The 23,332-nt window shown below is 34.9% G+C and overlaps 1 protein-coding gene across 1 annotated transcript in view; it reads right to left on the reverse strand.

Annotated features, from left to right (window-relative positions):
• Nucleotides 1-238: 238 nt before the first annotated feature.
• The window catches only part of RERG (RAS like estrogen regulated growth inhibitor), a 94,061-nt gene continuing 70,967 nt past the window's right edge, over nucleotides 239-23,332 (reverse strand). Inside the window, exons 3-5 of the mRNA XM_019744796.3 lie at nucleotides 11,997-12,053; nucleotides 3,526-3,599; nucleotides 239-1,950 (exon numbers count right to left, since the gene is read on the reverse strand). Of these exons, the coding sequence (XP_019600355.1) occupies nucleotides 1,543-1,950; nucleotides 3,526-3,599; nucleotides 11,997-12,053 (539 nt within the window). The 3' untranslated portion in view covers nucleotides 239-1,542. The remainder of the gene's footprint in view (nucleotides 1,951-3,525; nucleotides 3,600-11,996; nucleotides 12,054-23,332) is intronic.

The raw sequence follows: 23,332 nt of genomic DNA on the forward strand, positions 1-23,332 counted from the left end.
ATAATACCATCTCTTGCATAAGGTTATTGTGAGGATTAGATGAGATAATACATCAAGTGCCTAAAACAGCACCTAAGCACTCCAAAATAGTAGCTGTTATTATAAAAGGGAGCTTATTTTTTTTTTATATCATGTTCACTGATTCATCAACTCTGCATTCCAATTGTCCCGTCAAGTCTCTCCTAAAATTACAAACATTTCATGTTATCACAAGAAAGACCACCCTAATGTCAGAGAATGTGAAAATTATGCTTTTTTATTATAGTCACATAAAATAGTTACACCAAGTTGTCCAAATGCATTGGTGAATTAAAGCCTCCAACTCTTACAAATTTTTATACATATATTTATGTATTTATAAATACACACATATGTAAAAGATATATATTTTCTTCTAAAATAAAGTGCCTAAGTCTTGATATATGGGGGATAATAAAGAAAAAAGAATCATAAAGTTTTATTAGTTATAGACTATATTTTCACAATATAAGAATCTATTTTATACACATTTATTCAGGTATAGTGAACTTTAATCACCTATTCTTTTCTGAATTCTAAGTGATTTCCAAAATATTAGAAGAAGTCATGTAACCAATTTAATGAATCAGAGGTTAATTTTTCTTACTGTGTCTGGCATAGAGCCTTGGCTCCCCAACAGAAGGATAGTTAAGCTTCATCCTAATTTTCCTTTCTTTTGGTCTGTCGTCTTTCTGCTAAGATGATAAGCAGAGAGAGAAATGAATCAGACATCTCTAACGATATACTCTGTTAGCATTCAATAAAGTCAGGGTTTGGTGAAAAGATTCCTAAGGTCTTTACATCACTCTGGGCTTGGTGAGAAAGAGGCTAGCAAGAACTGAATTGAAGGGCACTGCTGCCCCGATTATAATTAAATCTTGTTGGAGCTATGGAAGAAGAATTAGGGTGCTATGATCAATTGATCATTGAGAGAACCAATTGAAATGGAACTCTCTTACAGAATGGAAAACCTTGTGAAAACATGTTTAAGAACTAAATAAAGGTTAAAGAAAAACTAGATAATTTAAGATAGCTCAGAAAAAATCCTTGCTTCAAATAGAAACTAGGACTCCAATATTTCAGTTATTTTTTTCTGTGTTTTTACTGTATTTTCTATTATTTTAGACTTTTAAGGCAATCATTTGTAGTCTTTCACAAGAAATAGAATTTTAAAATGCCTTTGAAAAAAGCGTCAACCTACTGAAGCAAGGTGAAGATGCTTAAAAATAGCTTAATATGAACCCAGACATTTCAGAATCTCTGGTGATTACATGTTCAAACTGCAATAAAGTGTATCTTATTGAAGCAGGAAAAGGAGTAATTGTCAGCACTGAAATTGCATAAAACACTCTGTAACTTGTCAACATACAGGCGGCTGGGAACAAGAGGAAGCCCAGACATTTCCCAGAGTCAGAACAAAGAATGGAGTATTTTATTTTGGAGGATATAAAAGGGAAAAAGGGCAAGAAAGTGTTTCCAATTACCCGACCCACCTCAGCAGGGCCTTCACAAGAATGGAGCTGCCTAACTACTGATTTTGGTGAGCATCTTGTTAATGGCTTGCTTGACGTGTGTGGTGGAGCTGCGTCGCCTCGTCTTGCCCTGGACCATCCTCCGGCGACGAACCTCTCGACAAAGCTCATAGAATATTTCGGTGATGTTCCCTTCTCCGGTGCAGGCAGAACACTCATAAAAAGCACATGCCATCTCTGTGGCCAGCTTCTCCCCTTCTTCGGTACTAACCTGTCTGGAGTGGTCCAAGTCAGCTTTGTTTCCCACCAAGATGAGAGTCACATTCTTGGGCTTTTTGATCTCATCCAGGATGGTCTTCAGTGGCAGCACTTCCTCAAAACTTCCGCGGTCAGTAATGTCATAGACCAGCACGAAGCCTTCCCCCCACCGCACATGTCCTTCCCTCTGAATGGTGTCTTCCTGTTGGCAAGAAAACAAGGGCAGTCGGGAGACTTGGCAGTAGTCACAATATATAGATGCTGCTAATGCTGATAGTGGTCCCTTAATTACCATTCCTTATATTCAGTGTCATTCAAACTTCTCCATAATCTGCTTGTACAGCTTATCGCCTCAATCACCATGGAATGGAAGCGTTACTTACTCAGCGCAAGCTATTTCAGGGAACTAAACATTTTCTAACTGCATAGACCTTGACTTTCAGCTTTTAACTTTTTCTTGCCACACCCTGAGATCTTGAATCACAGGGACTGTAAAGAAATGATCATCTTCGTTGAGTACATTGCCTCTGAGTCTTTGCCTCACAATGAAATAATTAGCAAACAGGTAACAGACAAGTAGACCTTACTGCACCTTTTAGAGATCAGAATTACAGGCACAGTTTAGTGAAATGGTTTTGATTTTTTGGTTTTGTTTTCTTTTAATCTCCTCTCTTTTCAGATTATAGACCATCAGCCACTAGGAGCAGAAAAACAGTAGAAAATTATATAGAGAATCAAAATAAAAACCAGGGCCTTTTGGTTTTTCCCCTCTATCTCGATATTCCAAAACTATGGTACAGTACCAATAATGACAGGAACTCATTTGAAGTAATTTTCAAAGGGAGCAGTTATGCCTTCCTAGGAAGGTAGCATTTGTGATTAGAAAATGCATTGCTTTATGGGCTCAAATGACTTCTGTAGGCATGTATGTGTTTCTCTGATTCTCTGTAGAATCGGTTCTGGGTAGAAGGTGAGAGCATATATAGGAAAGAGGTGGTGATGAGAAAGAAAAGTGTATAATTAGTTATGAGAACATTTCTTGGATTAAATACTCGAATTCAAGTCTTCTTGGGGTCATAGGTCACTGAAAAGCACCATGGAATCCTTCAGTTTCCTAATTCTCATTCCTAGTGGCCATTCCTATCCTTGGGAACTAAACCTATCTATGAAGATGTTTGTAATCTCAGGACTGATTGAACTTAAAACAAATTTATATTAGTTTCCTTTTAATAAATTGTTATTGTTCAATGATATCGCTCCAAATTTCAATAGGCTGTGGTAAGGTCTGGAAAGAATATTACAGGAGAGATTCCTAAAATAAAATATTCTGAAAAAAGATACTGAGGTCCTATAAGTTTGGAATATAATATATACTAAACCCCGTAAGGATTAACCTTATACATAAGCATGTTAAAGGCTCTGAGAACTTTCCCAGTAAAGATACCTGCTCAGTTTTATCAGAGCATTTCAAAACATTTTTAAACATGAAAATCTACGAATATCTTGCAATCTCCAAAAATACAGGTGGGCAATTGTAATCTAGATGATATCATGTGAATGTTATGGTATTTTCACAACTTTCTTGAAGTACTGGGTAATTCACATAAAGATGCACATATGAGATGTTGCAAATATGTTAACGTATCAATACTTAGATGATTAAAGAGAAAAGTCTTTAGGCATCATGATTAATTGTAGGAAAGTGTCTTTTGTTCACATTATGCATGTCTCATTTTTATTTGATTCAGAAAATATTCTAGCTGCACTTCTTATTCACCTGACCAGCAGTGTCTAGTATCTCCATGGTGACAACTTCGTCATCGATAGATGCTTGGTGTCGGTAAGTTGATTCTGAGGGAATGAGCAAAAAAAAAAAAGATAAAAAGATAAATAAGTGCATGGTTTGATTTGATCCTTAGAGTTACAAATTAGTCACAGGAGTATGCCTGACTTTGTAGCATAAGGGAATGTGCACAGTAGGAAGGAAAGGATAGATTTGTAAAAATGTGCCATCTTTGTATTCTTAGAGCTCCTGGAAGGAACAGGTTCTAATATGAGAGCTGTAGACTTTCAGGGTATAGAATGGGATAGTCTCTTTGCTCATTTTATTCGCCTATGAATCCAGCTTCTTGGTGGGCTCTTCCTTCTAAAATGAGACTTCCACATCCCAAAATAAGAAAATAATTCCCACCGAATTCATTCTACCGTCATATTCCTAAAAAACCCATTTCTGGAAATCACTGTTAATTCCCGTTCTTGAGAAGATGACACATAAGCAGGAGTTGCTAATTTCTTTCCAGACCGCAACCCTGGAAATGTAACACACATTGGAAGGAGGTGGATGGCTATCCATGTAAAAAACTGACCATGTAAAGCTACAAGAAACACTCGTGGCAGTAGAAAGTGGTTGGACCCCAGTGCTTGGGTTTGGTGAGAAAAGTAGAGGAGGGCTGGACGGCATGGAGGAGAGATGGAACAAAGCAGAGTTCTTTTGCCCATGTTGCCTCTTCAAGGTAGAAAAATGATGATAGCTCAGTACCATCTGGAGACTGGCAGATAAATATCAGAATGGCCCCCAAGCTCTTCTGGGGTGAGAAGTTAGCAGATGCAACATGATTGGATGGCTCTGAGTGTGCCCCTCACCACAACAAATAGAAACCAGAGGTTAAAATAAAGACCAACTGGTGCTGTTCTACGTGAAAACTAGAGCAGGTGAAATAAAAAACACAACAATTGATTGACCGAGTTGATGAAGGTCAGGTTGAGGAACTCTCCCAGAAGGTATCAGTAAATAACAAGAAGGAAAATGTAAAAGTAAAATATAAGAGATATAGATAAAAGAAGTAGACATATTATCTCTTATGAAATGAGTCTCATAGAGAGAATAAGATAAAGGAGTGAAAACATTTGAAATTGTAATAACAGAATTTCCCAGGATAAGAGGCACTGAAAAATTTCAGATCAAAAGGACTAACAGGACAGGACACATGACGGTAAAAGTCCCGTATCTCAACCCATTACAGCAAAATGTAAGGATATCAATGGCAAAAGAGGAAAATTTAAGAGGATCTAGAGGGAAAAAACACCTCACCTTAAACAAAAGGACATGACTCAGATTAACACTGGACTTCTCACCAGCAAAACTGAACTGAAGATCCCAAAGGAGAGAAGCAAAGCAATAAAACTGTATCGAAAGTAATCCATAATTACAATTCTAGATAATACCAATACATCATGGAGGAACTGGGGGAAGAGACCAGAGGCAGGTTTTAATGTACTTACCTTATTCCGGAAGATGACATGATAGAAAGAATAGAATAAAGAGAGCTAATCATTCAACCCAACAAATTAGAAGAGGAAAACAGAATACATCCAAGCAGGTATGAGGACAGAAGTAAAGGAGAAACAAAGCAGAAAAATTAGATAGGGTTAACAAAACCAATACATGGTGCTTGAAAAGATTAAACTAAAGGTGGGGAAGAGGTAAAAATCTGGCAATACGAACTAGCAAATTAAGAGAAAAGGTGCGGTCAAACAAAATTTAGCACAAAAAGAGGAAATAATTACATATTCTGATGAAATAAAAATAAAATATTATGAACTATATACCAACAAATTTCAAGCTCTCATAAATTCTAGGAGAAAAAATGCACAGATTGGAGCAATAAGAAATAGAACACTTAACTAGATCATAGCCAGTAAATAAATTTAAACACTAATTGTAGATCTCTCATAATCATAAAAAGCAACTACATCCAATTGACTTTATAGGAGATCTCTAGTAAACATTAAACAAGTTCTAGAAAATAGAAAAAGGATAGCTACCTAATTCCTTTTATGGGACATTATGCTGACTCAAGAAGTATACAACAGTAATAAGAGAAAAAAAAAAAAGAAAGTTGTAGGCTTGTTTCATTCTTAAATATAGATTCAAAAATTCTAAATAAAATATTATCCAGTTGAATCCTAGAGCTATTATAAGAAAAGTATATCATGATCAAGTAGAGTTTATTTCAGGAATGCAAAGAGTGTTTAAAGTCTATCAATGCAATTTAACACATTAAAAGACTAAAGGGGAAAAAAATCACATGATTACCTCTACTGGTAGATCTACAGCAAGATAAAATTTATATAAATTTAAAATATATGCATATACAAAAAACCACTTTTCAAAAATATATGCTCGTATATTAGCTAGCACATGCTGCTTACCATTTGAACAAGATTGTTCTAAATGTTACTCATATTAACTCATTTTATTCTCACAAATATCTCATGAAGTACGTATTACCATTAGCTCCATTTTACATGAGGAAACTGAGGCACAATAGCATTAAATAACTTGCTGAAAGTCACACACTGGTAAGTGGTAGAGTTGAGATTGGAACCCAGAAAGACTGACTTTAGGAATTTTGGCTTTTAATGATTATGGTAAGTATCAAACACATTACATTATATGCCTATGGGAAAGAGGGCTATGGTATCAGAATAGGGGATGTGGGGAAAAGAAAATGAAATTAATGCTTCACATACACATGACATGGTACCAGGAACAGAGCAGCATGATTAACTTAAGCATTAACTCAATTATTTGCACCTAAACTACCCAAATCAGTAAGAAATTTCTCTCCCATCAAGGTAGCCACTAAGCCAGTGCTTATTTTATTTTTTCCTACCTAGCTCATGTTTCTGACTTTCATTTCTTTATCTCATCAGCTATTTTACCATTCTTTTCTGACCACAGTTTCATGTACTTTGCCGTAAATATAATCTACTCAAAATACTAATTGCAGAAAGGAGGCTTAACTAAGTAGCATGACCTAGCCTTCTACCCGTCATCAGCACTGTATAATGGTCATTGCTACAGGCATGACACATTGCTGAAGCATTTTATGAAAATGAAAATTAAAAAATGAGATTCTGTTCAATATATTTTAATAAGTGTAATTTACATTATTGTCTTTCTCCTAAATTATGTAATCCATACATGGTGTGTCCAATGTTTCTCAATTCTAGAACAGTCTATCTCTATGTTAAATGGGAGATTATTGTTGTGAGTGATTTAATGCTCTAAAATACCATTTACAGCAACGACTCATCTACAAGTATTCTCTCATCATTTATTTTCTTTTTCATCTTCAGAGTTCCAGCTTGAGGAGGAGAGGCCCAGAAGGCAGCACACATGCTGGAATCCATGCCCTTTTCGTTTCTCACTCCACTGTTCTACAATGACCTTTGTGCTGCCTTCCCTTTTAAAAGGACTGGCATCAGCTCTGGAGCCTGGAAAACAGAGTTCTGGGCTCTATTCCATCTCTTTGCACCAAACGTCTGACAGACAGGGACATTTCTCTCTATTGCTTCCATGATAAATAGGATATGTATTTCAACCACAGAAGACCGCAGTGGGGGAAATAGAATACAATGGAAATTGTATGAAGTTGTGTGATTCTTTGGCTATTTGTTAACTGAAACGAAAACGATGAAATGCAGGAAATGAGAGAATGTCTGCCACAGACATAGCCGCGGGTGGCAGCAGTAATTTCATCCAAGCTAAGTCCTGGTTTCATGCCATTTTGAGCATTTTTTTCTTTGAGTTTCTTCTCTCCCTCCTTAGGAACCCCTGACTACATATAAAAAAGTGGAAGTGTTACCTACAGAGGTAAAATGTTGTACATTCATATGCTATCTTTTCTAAAGATAATTCTAAAAATTGTAGTAAGTACCTCTTGGAACTAAACTCTGCTATTAATTTTAAAACATTAGAGAAAACATGCATGTGTTGGGAGGGTAGAAACACTTTTCATTTTGCTTGTCCTAACAGAAAATAGTCATTTTGAGTCTTTTTTTAATGAAGGGTAGGGGTATGATTATTTAAGAGGTACTTCTAAGTGAACCAAAATATTATATATTGTAAGACCAATATTAGCGTCAAGTTGGCATTAGGCATGTTGAAAATTATACCTGAATTTCACTGTATATGAGAACAACATAATTTTAAATCCACATTCAATAACATTTTTATAAACAGAAGTATATTTTGAATATTCTAAGAGAAGTTGATGCTCAAAGGGATGTTGTTTATGGTTAATCCTCTCACCAGTTTAGCTTTTTTTTCTTCCAAATTTTAACATATTAATATGGACATTTGGTCAATACAGTAACAACAGCAGTTAGTAATGTTGATTTGTGCTAGAGTGGAAATTGTACTGACTTGAGTTCTATTGCTGGTTTAACCACAAACTCGCCACATAATCATGGATAAACTTACTTTATTGGACTTGTTTTCATATTTGTCAAATAACGATCTCAAAGTTCTTTGCTGTGCCAACATTAAATAATTCTTTGAGTCGGTTAAACACTTTTGCTTCAGTATCTGGTTGAGAGAGTTTTTTCTGGGTGTGTCCCTTCCTTTGTCTGAGCCTTTCCAAGCAGAGGGAACTGTATACAATGCAGGTGGGAAGAACCAATCACAAAATAAAATCATCTTTGGGTCCAGTATGTCTCCCAGCTCCTACCCTCACTCTTGTCTGAGTCCTCACTAACAGACACCATGATCCATTTAAACACAGAGTAGGGTGCCTGCTATGTGGCAGGTGCTGAAATGTAGTCTCTTTCTTTCTGAATGCCCCCAACACACACACACACACACACACACACACACACACACACACACACACAATTGAATAAGATCTAAGTTTTTGTCTGTATTCTCGACCATGATCAGTATTTTCAGAGGGTAAATACGACTCTCAGAGAGATTCATTTCTCTTTTGGGATCTAATCAGAACATGGAACTTGTTCTGCAACCAGAACATTGCTGCCACCACCATTAAGAGGTTTGCCTGTTTACATGGTCTAAGTCCCAAATCTTACAGGCTGCATTGGTGATTTTCAAATGCCATTCATAGACCAGCTCTGGCCTCTGACAAAGATTTCACTGACAACGATTTCACAGTGAAATGAAACAACTTTAAGGAAAACTAAAATTGTTCAATGTAAATGATTGAACATTTTTCTTAGATGATATCCTTCAAAACTCTTGAATGTTAAAAACATTTCAATCTCTTAGGAAATACAAGTGCCTGTAGAGTGAATACATTTAGTTCTTCTTACCCTCTGCCCCTTGCTTAAATCCCTAATTGTAATCCTGTGATATTACCTCTCCATAAAACACACACACACACACACACACACACACACACACACACACACATGCGTGCGCACGCACAAATACCAAAACAGAAGCAAAAAAAAAATTTTAAAAATTGGGTCCTGAAATCTACAAGTTTGGGAATCACTTGCTGCTATAGTAGCAAACATTTCCTTCATAGAATTATTTCAAGCAGTAAATATTCCAATTTTGTTACTATGCTAAATGGTATTTATGGCCTTCAGGTTTTCATGGACCAATAATTCTGTTGCAGGTTAAAAAAACTGCCCCATGTTTCTAATGAAGGCACTGAATTCAGAATTCAAGACTACTTTTTGCAAATATTCAACTTTGTTTTTTAATATAGGTTTCCCTTTTGGTGGTGGATTTGAAACTCTATGGTAGTATGAAGTCCAGGAAATTCTGACTACTCTTGGATTAAATAGGTTGGGAACTGCTGTAGGCTAGAACATCAGTGATTTCTAGCATACGCGAGCATACACACAAACACACATGAATCCAGTTTTTATCGTGAGTTAATGAAACCCTCACCTGGGAGTGAGTCATATATCTGATATTTCTGAAGTCTGATCAACACTCTTGTTGCTTAGCAGCTGAAATCCTTTTTGAGCGGTACAGTACAAGGTCACACAGTAAAGTTTCATTATTCTTAGTGAAGGAAGCCTGCATTACAGATAACTGATGCAGGCAGAGTCTTATTAATAGCAGTTGCTTTTTTACAATGAATAAAACAAAATGGAAAATGGTTCACCTAAGACACTGTATACATTAGTTATTGGAACATATTTAGAGAGAGTTCAAAATTTTTATGAAATCATTTTTTATAAGCTTCATCTTTCATTGAAATGTACTGGTATAACAAAAATAAAATTAGTATTTTTCCACTGAACTCCCATAAATCATTAAGAGTCTCAGGAACTTTGTAAAGCTTTTATAAATAATAGAAAATATAAGAGGAGAGTAAGTATTTACTTAGGTGGAATAAACAATAGATAATGAATTTTTTTAAACCAAATATATTTTTACATCTAAATATATCATTTAAGATTAGAGTGTGGCTATATTAAAAACATATTCAAAATTATTGATGTTGAAAAACAATTTACTTAGAAGCAAAAACAGAGAAGTAAAGATTAATAGGTGTAGAGACACGCTGTTCTCTTAGATTAAAAGATTGGGTATCATAAAGATGTGAATCTTCTCAAAGTAATTTATAGTTCTAAAGCAATTCTAATAAAAATTATGTCATGTTATGATAGAGTTTTCAAAATTGACCTGGAAGAATAAACTGGAGATAGTAGCCAAGATGATTTTGTAAAAAGGTAAAGGAGGAAGGCTTTCTCTACTGGGTATCCATGTATTCTGAAGAGCATACTATGAGTATTATTAAAAGAGTATGGTACTGGTGTAGGATATGAAAAGGAAATCTAGAACTGCATCCTAGTGTAAACGAGCCAGTGTATAGTCGGCCCTTTGTACCTGCAGTTTCTGCATCCACAGACTCAATCAACTGCAGATCAAATATACGTGAAAAAAATGTTAACGTTGGTGCCGACATGTACTATGAAGTATAGTAGTATGAGTCTGTGCTACTGTACATGCACAGATTTTTTTCTTGTCATTATTCCCTAAACAATACATTATGACAACTATTTACATAGCATTTACATTGTGTTAGGTATTAGAAGTAATGTAGAGATGATTTAAAGTATAGGGGAGGGCGTGCGTAAGTTATATGCAAGTACTGTGTCATTTTATAAAAGAGAACCAATCCTCGTGGAAACCTAGGGAGGACTGTAGAAAAGGCAGTATTGGAAATAGTGGGGGCTATGTAATAAATAATAGGAGGATAATTGGTCAACTGTTTGGAAAAAATGTTGGGTCTTCACTTTATACTTCTTGCTAAAATAAGTTCCAGATAGATTAAAAAGTTAAGAATCAAACAAATAATAAAATCACGCTGTTTCCGTCTCTGTTCAGTTTTCCTTCAGAGTACTTATCACTATTTGACATATATTTATTGTTTATTGACTCTTCCATCTTTACTAGATTGTAAGCTCAAAAAAAAAAAAGCTATGGCTTTCTCTTTCTGCCTATAGATTTATCCTGAGCACCTAGAAGAATCTGACACATAGGAGTCATTTAACAAATATCTGTTGAATGAATAAGTAAAAGCAATGAAAGGAGGAACAAGGGAAAATAAAAAGTTCCCTTTAAACTAAACATAAGTAAAAAAACAAACAAACAAACAAGAAAAAAAAAAACCATCCAGGAATAATCTTTGCCAATTTCACCATTCTAAGTGAGGCCAGATGGGGGACACCGTGCCTCATAGTGAAATGATGTGTCTTTCTCTCTTCCTCTGGATTTCAAAGTAATTGCCCTTTATGAAACCAACTGGGTCCTGAAGCATAAACAAATACTCAAAGGCTTCATGCAGAGTAAAATCTGAAGCTTAATTTAGATTTTTAGTGTTATTTTGAAGATGATAACTAAATATATATCTAATACATGCTCTGTTTTGGACTATGAACAATACATGTAATAAACACTTCATACATCAACCTTATTGCTACTTTCAAGATGCACAGATATCTATTTTCTGCTTCTTCTTTTGTATTTTTAAACAGGCTTAAATCAGATTCACCAGAGAGAAGAGGGGAAGAAACACAGTTTATATATACATTTTCCCAAAATCATTATTTACAAGTTTAATTTTAATGATATACTCTCCTCAGCATGCTATTCTATCCCACATCAAACTAGTCATGCCCACTGTATCCTCGTTCTCCCATTAGAGTGATACTACATTTCCTAACAGAAGAGCATTAGGTGGTACCCACTTTCTTCTTGTCTCTGGTTGGACCTGATTTCTTCATCTCCACATTAAAATCCTTCCAGGTTCTGAGCACAGACATCATGCAACATGTCTAGCTTCCCAGAGAAATACTTTGCACGATTCAACAAAGCACTTTCAAAACATCTGCAAGGTGCTTAAAAATGTTGCAACAGAAAATGTCATTCTTTCTTATGGGGCATAAACTTTGGAAAGGAGGAGAAAACAAAATTTGACTTACCGAGGGTGGGATCATATTCCCAGATGAAACGTTTCGTCAGAAATCTCACTACAAGAGCTGTGGAAAAAAAGAGAAACATTTAAAACAAACTTGTTAATTTTCTCATAGTCCTTATACCTATAAGGAAAGACAAATTGCCCATAAAACTATATGTGTGTTATATTTCTTTTGCATATAAACCCAAAACATTTATTTATGATTATAAAAATACCTTTTCAATTTTATATTGTGGCCTAAAAAGTGGGGTAGGTTTATTGTGCATTGATCAACAGTTTAGACCTCTTTCTTTAGTCACATGGTTAAAAACAAATTTTAAAAAATCACAGTGTGAAAATACTCACATATAAAATTTTTAGCAAAACAATGAATTCAGACATGAAACATCACAAAATAGGTGTCTAAGTTTGAATTTTGATAATGATTGATAAAGTTGACTTACAAATGTGGTAATTTTTGCTGTAATGAAAAGACCACTAGATGGTTATTCATACTACAAAAAACACTCCACATTAAGGATTTTATTAGTAACTCATTAAAACTCATCAAAAGTAGTGCTGATAAAATACTTAAAGTCAGGTTCAGGATCTGGAACTGTGCTAAGGACTTTACATGATCTCAGCCCTCACTTCATCTCTAAGTGGCAGGTACAAGGATTGGTTCCATTTTTCAGATAAGGAAATTGAGGCTCTGAGGGGTTATATTATTTAACTGAGCTCACCTGGCTAGTTAGTGGCTGAATCAGGATTTGAACCCAAGCAGTCTGTTTCCAAAGCCTGTAATTTATCCATTACCCTAAACCAAATTCAAGGCCTAGGCCATCTGGATAACATTTAACTAGAAGATGGGTCGGAGAAAGAGAAGTGCTGAGATTTGTGGACTCTATTGTCCTTAAAAATGGATTGGAAACATGATGAACATTTTTTTATACTGTGTTATGGTTGAAAAACAGTGGTTTTAATATTAAAAACATTTTTTTTGGAGGGGAGTATCATAGATACTTTAAAAATGGAATGAAAGCTTTGGATCCTTTCCCTGGAACAATAGATGTACACAGAGTGGCATATAACTTCAGCAGGCTCATGAGCCCTCTGAAGACCTGGGATGGCCTTCCTGGGATCTCATCGACCCTAACCAAAGACTCAATGTCTGTTATATTTTATAGCTTACAAAATATTTATCATTAGGGTATTTTTAGTTTTACAGAAATACCTTGTATACAGAAGTCTAAAGATACTCCTTGAAGAAATAAGACTAGTTAGTTGAAAGTTACTGTCAGTCTCTCCCTGTGTTAGAATCAACTGGAGGTCTATACCCCCTACCACAGTGTCTTATATGAGAGATCACAGTGCAAATTGCAACCAGAACCTCATAAAACAGACCACAAGTATATGTGGCTTGGCTGGAGACTAAAAGTAGAGATGTTCTTTCTAATTACAGAGTGTAAGGCTGGATTTGAGCCAAAGTTTTTGCAGTGCCTAAAGTAGCAGGCCACTGACCTTACAATACTTCCCACAGTGAGCGAGCACACTGTGTTTTTATCTTCAATTTTCAGTCTGTCACTGTTCACTCTCTAGAGACTGAGTCTTTTTTTTTTTTTTGCATGTAAGAAATAGTAAGCACCAGACAGCAGTAAACTTAACTGCAATATTGAAAGAGTTTCATCTTTTCTCAGAATAGGAGTTTTAACTCTACAGATTGCAACCTTCATTTATCTGGCATCTTCAAGCAATGCACTATTAAAATTAACAACATTTTTTACATAACTATAGTTGGAAGTACCCCGATTGCAAGACCATTTAAACTTTAATCATTTCTCAAAGAAATCTTTCTAAGATGCACTAGACACTCCATCGTCATTCACAACTGAGCATATACCGAACATAATTCAAATCATTTTTAAGTGTCTAGATCCTAGTTTAAGAACCTTGATCAATGCCCCGTGCAGTTATGTGGCAGTACTTTTAGAAGTTGTAGTGTGGTTAAGGCAAAACAACTCTAGAGTGTTAGGGCTTTTAAGTATTTTCAGTTTTTGAATGTGTATATTAATATATTTTTCATGTACACACAAATAAAATACCTCTCTCAAATATCATGGCTTTCTCTTTTTTGCCACAGTCACTGAGATGTTCTCTAATAATCTATCTGTACATCTACTTCGGTACTTTTATTATTCTGAAGACTGATAAGCCATGTTAATAATGCTACCATGTTTGATTTTTGTCTAATACTGGAGTAAATTAGCTCTAGGGTTTGGTTCTAAGGAACTTGCTCGTTAATATAAGCATGATTCTGGTACACCTTTGAGACATAATGTTCGTTGTTGATAAGTGTTCTCTGCTGACTTGTGGGTTACTGGCTCCGTTTTAGAAAGCCTCCTTCCAGTGGGGTAGTGGTGCTGGCTTAATCCATGAAATTTGTATAAACATTTTCGATGTTCTTTTTTAAGAGACACACATCATTATTTGGTGGTTGTTTTAACAACTGAATCCCACATTTGTTTAAAAATTCAATCTACTTCAAATGCAATAAAAAACATCAAAAACCATTTTGAAAAACTGACATGTGATATGTTCATTCTTTGAAACTGTTGTTTTCATCTCTCTCTGTCAGATTATCCATGGAAAAGACAAATGCATTTTCTATTTTTAAGTTTCCAATCATATTTTAATGTAAATTATTAGTCTAAGGAATGAAAGTAATTTTCATTGTGTGGAAAGTAATTTTCATCTGTGGACGTGATAATCTGTTAAAGGCTCTATTGTTATTTAAATCGTGTATGAGATGCTTAGGTGACATTCACCATTTACTGAGGCAATTATAGAACTTCAATATTATTTAGCACCCAATTTTATTATAATTTCATTATGGCATACAGTTTTCATCACTACCACTCTCATCCCATGCTTTTACTTGTTAATGATAGTACAATCGCTTCCTCAGTGGTGTCCCTTCAACTGCACCCCGAAACCCTTTAAACCCCTCTCTTCTCAGCTGCCAATGACTTTGTTAAAACTTAAACTAACTCATGGTACATCCTCCCTGCTCTCTTCTCATTGGATAAATATTTATTGAGCACCTACTCTGTGCTAGTTCTGTTCTAGGTGTTTCGACTAATCCAGTAAACAATTCATATTAAGATCCCTGACCTTACAGATTTTATATTCAATAGAAGGAGACAGATAAAAAATAAAAATAATAAATTACATAGTAGACTGGAAGTGATGAGTGCTATGGCATAAAAGAAGTAGAGCAGGGAAAGGGGGATTCAGCATTGGGGGGATGAAGACCTTGAATTGTTATTTAAGAGGGTGACCAGGGTAATCCTTACTGAGAAGGCAATAAATGAAAGAGATGAGGGAAACTATCTGGGGAAATAGTGTTCCAACAAAAGGGAACAGCTATTGCAAAGGCCGTAAGGCAGGAATACATGTTTGATACGCTTCAGGAACATCAAGCTGGCCAGTGTGGCTAAAGCAGAATGAGTAATAGCAGTGTAGTATGAGATGAGATCATTTTGCTGCCAGGTTCCCAGTCAGGCCTTCCATAAATATACGATTACTACTACCACCACCACCACTAGTAATAATAATAATAATAATAAAAACAACTGAAACGCCTATATATTATCATTACGATTATTATTATAATTATTTTACTCGATTCCTTTTTTAGAATGTATATTCCATGAGGACATGAAATTTCTTTCATTCATCACTGTTTTCTAGTGTCTAGAAGAGTAGCTATTGGCACAGGGTAGGTTGAGTGCTGTGTGGGTGGAGCCATGTTGGGGGTAGGTGGTGAGGTTCTTCAGAGCCTAGACTCTGAAGGAGCTTATATACCACACTGAGGATGTGCATTTTATGCTGAAGTCTATGGGCACACAGGGGTTCTGAGTAAGGGGATGGCTCCATTTGATCTGTTTACCTATAAAAATTGTTTATTGGTTAGATGTAGAGAGTGAGGGAGAGGGATTAGTCAATATGGAATAAAGGTCTGGGTGTAGTACTATTCTCACAGGCAGAATATAGTGGGGAAATGAGTCAAAAACAAGTGAGGCTGGACTTGAACCTGTCGAACATCAGATATTAATGAAAATGTCCAGGTATAGAAATACTATCCATCTATCCATTCATCCATCCATCCATCCTCTATCTTTTCATTCATCTACCCATCTATCATACATTCAATATATATTTATTGAATATCTATCATGTCCCAGGCACTGCTTGAACTGTCCCATTGGCAGCTGATATAACAACTTGAAGACGAAGGAAGTGATCATTGCTCAAGTGACACTTTCTAGTGATTGGTAAGTGCACTGTGCATGGTTAAGATGTCCCTTGTGGATAGTTCACAGTAAGAGCAAAGGACTTGGCTTAGAACTCTATTTTCATACTCATGATGATCTCTATTGCTTTCTAAGTCCTCCTCCACCTCAACTCCTCCAACTTTCTAGCTGAACTAAGAAAATTAACAGATCAGCCATGGGAGAAGATTTGTTCATATAGCCGCAGTTTCTGAAGTAGACCCATCCCCCACCCTCAACCTCAACTGTACCCTTGTATTCTTGTGACAGTCAAAATAAATTGGTATAAAAAACCCTCAAGCCCCATAAAACAGAAATTTAGCAATTTAATGGAAATGTAAAATTAATGCAATGTAAAAGTGAACATTTTATAATGCCAGAAGTTAAAATAAGAAGTAAATTAGTTCCAGATGGGGGTCTAGGGATTGCTTTTAAATTATTGTGTTTGTTTAAGCCAGAAAATATTGACTTATCCTGTATTCTGACAAAAATATCACCTTGAGAAAGAGTTACAGAATAAATGTCACTGTTCTGTACAAAAAATTTTCTAAAGATAAATGGTATAATTTCCAATAATTATTAGGAAAGCATTCATGTCTCTGAAAAGTTAACCTGGTAGTCTAGCTTCAGTGCATTTCCAGTCCTGAAAATTGACTTATTTTGTTATGGAATGGTAAGGTAAGAGTTAATCTGATAGTGGCAACTGTGTTTTATAATGACAGATGAGAATGCAAAAAATAGCAGGACCATAATTTAAAATCCATAACATGTTTGATAGGGAGTAGAGTTATGGGAATGCTTATAAAGAATGTAAAATGAAGAAAAAAATTATTTTAAATTAAAAAGTTAACTTGTATGGTTGAATAACAGTAAGTCTTCTGGAGTTAAACTGAAAGTAGAGACAAGAAGAATTAAGTTTAGAATATGGTAATCAACACATTTGGTTTTGTCTTTTCATTTGTATCTTGAAGGTTAATAAATCAAAAGCTATGGATTCTGTGTCCAAGAATTCAAACCAGTTTTATATAAGTGGAAAACTATTCATTTTAATTATGAGTGATGCTTAAGAAATAAATTACTAACTTTGTCAAACTAGAAGTTTAAATTTAATAATTTACAATTTTTTATTTTTTATTAAAAATAATATTTTTTAACAAGGCATCATATTTAAATATAATTATTTCTATTAAGTATTTTTCTAAACTTTCAAGGGATTTGGATACTAAATTTGGATTTTTAACTTTTTTCTGGAAGAGAAAACACATGTGTTAATGTCTGAATTTTTTTCCCTATGCTTTTATTACTATAGCACTTAAGAAATTGGCAACTGAAAATATTTGGATTTTTGGGGGGCATAAAAGTGAGTCAGACAAAGATGCCAAAAAACATACAATGGAGAAAAGACAGCCTCTTCAACAAATGGTGCTGGGAGAATTGGAAAGCCACATGAAAAAGAGTGAAACTAGACTGCTGTCTGTCACATGTACCAAAATTAAGTCAAAATGGATCAAAGACCTAAACATAAGATCTGAAACAATAGAATGCATAGAAGAAAACATAGGTACTAAACTTATGGACATTGGATTCAAAGAGCATTTTATGAATTTGACTTCAAAGGCAAAGGAAGTAACAGCTGAGATAAATGAATGGGACTATATCAAACTAAAAAGCTTCTGTACAGCAAAAGAAACCATCAGCAAAATAAAGAGGCAAACAACTGAATGGGAGAAGAATTTTACAAACAACCCCTCCGATAAGGGGCTAATATCCAAAATATATAAGGAACTCATACAACTCAACAACAACAAAACAACAAACAATCCAATTAAAAAATGGGCAGAAGGCCTGAATAGGCATTTCACCAAAGAAGACATACAAATGGTCAATAGAAATATGAAGAAATGTTCAACATCACTAATCATCAGAGAAATGCAAATAAAAACCACAATGAGATATCACCTCACACAAGTTAGAATAGCTATCATCAACAAAACAAATAATAAGTGTTGGAGAGGCTGTGGAGAAAAAGGAACCCTCATACACTATTGGTAGGAATATAGATTGGTGAAGCCACTATGGAAGGCAATGTGGAGGTTCCTCAAAAAATTGGGAATAGAATTACCATATGACCCAGCAAACCCTCTCCTGGGTATCTACCCAAAAATCTGAAAACATTTATACATAATGACAAGTGTGCTCCAATGTTCATTGCAGTTTTATTTACAGTGGCCAAGACATGGAAACAACCAAAGTGTCCTTCAATAGATGATTGGATAAAGAAGTTGTGGTATATAAACACAATGGAATACTATTCTGCCATAAGAAACGATGAAATAGTGCCATTTGTAACAACATGGATGGATCTTGAGATTATTATGCTGAGTGAAATAAGTCAGACAGAAAAAGTCGAGAACCATATGATTTCACTGATATGTGGTATATAAAACTGAAAACAACAAAAGAACAAGACAAACAAATGAAGAAAAAACTCATAGACACAGACAATAGTTTAGTGGTTACCAGAGAGTAAGGGGCTGGTGGTGGTAGTAGATGAGGGTAAAGGGGATCCAATATATGGTGATGGAAAGAGAACTGATTCTGGGTGGTAAGCGCACAATTTGACATATAGATGATGTATTACAGAATTGTACATCTAAAATCTATATAACTTTATTAACAATTGTCACCCCAATAAACTTTAATTAAAAAATAAAAAAAGTGAGTCAAAGTGACTAAGTACCCCAGAGAAGCAGAGGAATATCTTATATAGCCCTACTACATGCCTTCTTTACTAAAGAACCAAGGATCTTACAAGTTACTCTGCTTACACATACCCTCTGCTCCAGACTCATTTTGCTTCCTACCTATATGGGCACATATAGGCTTAATAGGCTATGCCTATGACTCTAGTCTGGGGGGTGTAAGGGGTTACCCATAACAATATGATATCTCCATTTGTAGCCCCATAACTGTCCCTACTGCTATCTTCATAATCCTATTAAACCAAAAACAACAAAAAAACCCATAGAGACTTGAAAAGTCATTGTGTGTATGGAGAACCAGAGCCTAACAAAATAAGGATGTAAGTGAGAGGAACTGTGGGAGATTGGGTTGGAAAAGTTATGAAGAGCTTATAAACCAAGCTAAGGAATTTATAATTAGGCTTAAAATAATGAGAAGCCATTAGAGTATTATAAACACAAAGATGACATGATCATCTTTTTGCTTTATAAAGTTCACTGCTATATCAATGCCAAGATGAACTGGAGGATTACAGGTAAGGCTGAAGGCAGTACGAGCTATTAAGGAGCTATTCCAAAACTACAGAAAGCAAAAAAAAAAAAAGGAAGACAGAATGGTTCCTCCTTCACTTTTATCCATTAGTAAATGTGTCGAGTCACAATTTGAATTATGCAGTATGTGGTCTATTCAGTCTGACTTCTGTCACTTAGCATGTGCATTTAAGTTTCTTCCATGTCGTATTCTGGCTTGAGAGCTTATTTCTATTTATTACTGAATATTCCAATGTATGGGGATATGACAGTTTGTTTATCTAGTCACCAATTAAAGAACATCATTACTCCCCATTTTTGGCAATTATGTTTTGGCTATAAACATTCACCGGAAGGTATTTATGCAGACATAAGTTATCAGACTGGCTGGGTAAATATTTAGAAGCACAATTGCTGGATTATGGTCAGATTATGTTTAGCTTTATAAGAAACTGCCAAACTGTTTCCCAAAGTGCCTGTACCATTTTTCATTCCCACCAGAAATGAGTGAATTTTTGTTGTTTCACATCCTTGTCAGCAATTTCACAGTGTCAGTTTGTTTTGATTTTGGGGGGGTGGATTTTTGCCATTCTAATAGCTGCATATTGTTATGTTGTTGTTTTCTTGCAATTCTCTAATGACAAATGATGTTGGGAATATTTTCATATGATTATTTGCCATCCATATGTCTTCTTTGGAGAGCTGTCTATTCAGATCTTTAAAACATAGACTTCATTTTTTTAGAGTAGTTTTAAGTACACAGCAAAATGGAGCAGAAAGTACAGGGAATTCCCATATACCCCCTACTCCAACACTGCACCGCCGCCTTAGCTATACCAAAGTGGTACGTTTGTGATAATTGATGAACCTATATTAACACATCATTGTTACCCAAATTCCATGTTTACATTAGGTTCACTTTTGGGGTTGTACATTTTATGGGTTTTGCAAGTGAATAGTGACATATAATCACCATTATGTTATCATACAGAGTAGCTTCACCACTTTAAAATCTTGTCCTATTCATCCCTCTGTCCCTCACAACTCCTGGCAACCAATAATATTGTCTCCATAGTTTTTCCTTTTTCTAGAATGTCATACAGTTGGAATCATATAGTATGTAGCCTTTCCAGTTGGCATTATCCACTTAGTAATATGCATTTAAAGTTCCTCCATGTCTTTTCATGGCTTGATAGATCATTTCTTTTTAGTGCTGAATAATATTCCATTGTTTGGATATGACAGTTTATTCATCCATTCACCTACAACTTCTTAGTTGCTTCCAAGTTTTGTCAATTATGAATAAAGCTGCTATAAACATTCATATTCAGGTTTATGTGTGGATATACATATATATATATATATATATATATATATATATATATATATATATATATATATATATATATATGCAACTCCTTTGGGTAAATATCAAGGTATCAAGGAGCACAACTGCTGGGTTGTATGGTAAGAGTATATTTAGTTTTGAAAGAAACTGTCAAACTGTTTCCAAAGTGGCTGTACAGTTTTGCGTTCCCACCAGCAATGAATGAGAATTCACATCTTCACCAACATTTAGTGTCAGTGTTTTGATTTTGGCGGTTCTAATAGGTGTGTAGTGGTATCTCACTCTTTTTGTTTTCAATCCTGTGATGTGGAGCATCTTTTTATGTAGTTATTTGGCATCTGTATATCTTCTCTGGTGAGGTGTCTGATCAGATCTTTTGCCCATTTTTAATCAGATTGTTTGTTTTCTTCAGTTTGTGTTTTAAGGTTCTTTGCATATTCTAGATGACAGTCCTTTATTAAAATGTCTTTTGCAAATATTTTCTCCTAGTCTGTCACTTGTCTTCTCACTGTGGCGTGACAGTGTCGTTAACAAAGAAAACTTTAATTTTAAAGAGGTTCAGTTGTTAATTATTTCTTTCATGGATCATGCCTTTGGTGTTGTACTAAAAAGCCATTGTCATCCCCAAGATCTCCTAGATGTTCTCCTTTGTTATCCTCTAGGAGTTTTATAGTTTTGCATTTTACATTTAAGTCTATGATTCATTTTGAGTTAATTTTTGTGAAGCGTATAAGCTCGGTATCTAGATTCTTTTCTTTTTTCTTTGCTTGTAGATGTCCAGTTGTTTCAGCACCATTTGTCGAAAAGAATGTTTGCTCCATTGTATTGCCTTTACTCCTTTGTTAAAGATAGTTGACATTATTCATGTGGATCTATTTTTGGGTTTTCTACTCCATTCCATTGACCTATTTATCTATTCTTTCACAAATACTGCACTTTCTTGATTACTGTGGCTTATAGTAAATCTTGAAGTCAGGTAGTGTCAGTCCTCCAACTTAGTTTTTCTCTTTCAATATTGTGTTAGCCACTCTGGGTCTTTTGTTTCTTCATATAGGCTTTAGAATCAGTTTGTCTATATCCACAAAGTAACCTGCTTGGATTTTGATTGCAATTTCATTAAAGCTAGAGATTAAGTTGGAAAGAGTGTCATCTTGACACTACTGAGAATTCCTATCCATGAACGTGGAATTTATTTAGTTCTCTTTGATTTATTTTTATCAGAGTTTTGTAGTTTTCCTCATATACATCTTATGCCTATTTTGTTAGATTTGTACCTTAGTATTTCTTTTTGGGGCACTAATGAAAATGACACAGTGTTTTTAGTTTAATTGTTCATTGTTGGTATATAGAAAAGTGATTGACTTTTGTATACTAATCTTGTATCCTGTAACCTTGCTATAATCACTTATTCAATCCAGGAGCTTTCTTTAGTCTATTCTTTCAGATTCTTACAAATGTTTTCACCCTAATTGACACAAGCATATTTGCTTACTTGCAGTTTCTCTAAGGGTAAATTATCAGACAAAACCAAAATCTAACAGACAGAATTTTATGTTTCCATGCAGCTCACTGGAATATTTTATTAAAAAATTTAACTTTATACTTCATCTGTTTTATTCCCTTTGTTCTGAAATAAATTAATTTTAAAAGCTAACCTAACCATTGTCATGTTCATTTATTTCCTATATACATGATCCCAATACGGATGTATGATTGATAAGGCCAATGTGGTGTGATTTAAATGTCAATGATAGATTATTGGTGGTGATTTATTAATTAGTTTCTTTTTCTATTTTACTTTTCTGGCATTTTCTCTGGATAATAATATTTTAGGTCTTAAGGGGAGAAAAGAGGAGAAATAAAAAATGTAATACCAGTCTCTCTCATTAGATAAAATTGAACCTTCTAAAAAATCACAGGCATATCTTTGTACACATTTTCTGAAACTCTATCATCTGTTATGTTCTCTTTTTGAAATAAGTGGCACAGATTTTGATGCATGTATTGGCAAAAGCACACAACTTAACCAGCTCTCTTCTAGCTATTCCAAACTCATTCATTCTTCACAGTGTGGGGTATAAAAGCAATCTGCACCATAGCGGGGAGTACATTTGGATACAGAAAGAGTAGAGTGACCTCACAAAACCCTTAGTTCAAAAACAAGGGATATGGCTCTATGATCTTCTTTGGCACATGCTCTTCTGGTGGAGGGGGGCAGGGTGGAGGATGGATGGTATATTAAAGTGGTAGGTCATGTTGGTAGCTACTAACCAAATTCATTTACCCTGTATATATACTGGGCTTGTGCTTAAGCCCACTAAAAAAGAATTCAACAGTAATTAATGATTTCTTTCATAGACTATCTGAGAACAACCACAGAAAAGATAAATTAATTATATAAATATACATT

This window comes from Rhinolophus sinicus, chromosome 1, assembly GCF_057876585.1.
Source record: "Rhinolophus sinicus isolate RSI-liver-muscle chromosome 1, RSI-T2T, whole genome shotgun sequence".
NCBI classification, from domain to species: domain Eukaryota; kingdom Metazoa; phylum Chordata; class Mammalia; order Chiroptera; family Rhinolophidae; genus Rhinolophus; species Rhinolophus sinicus.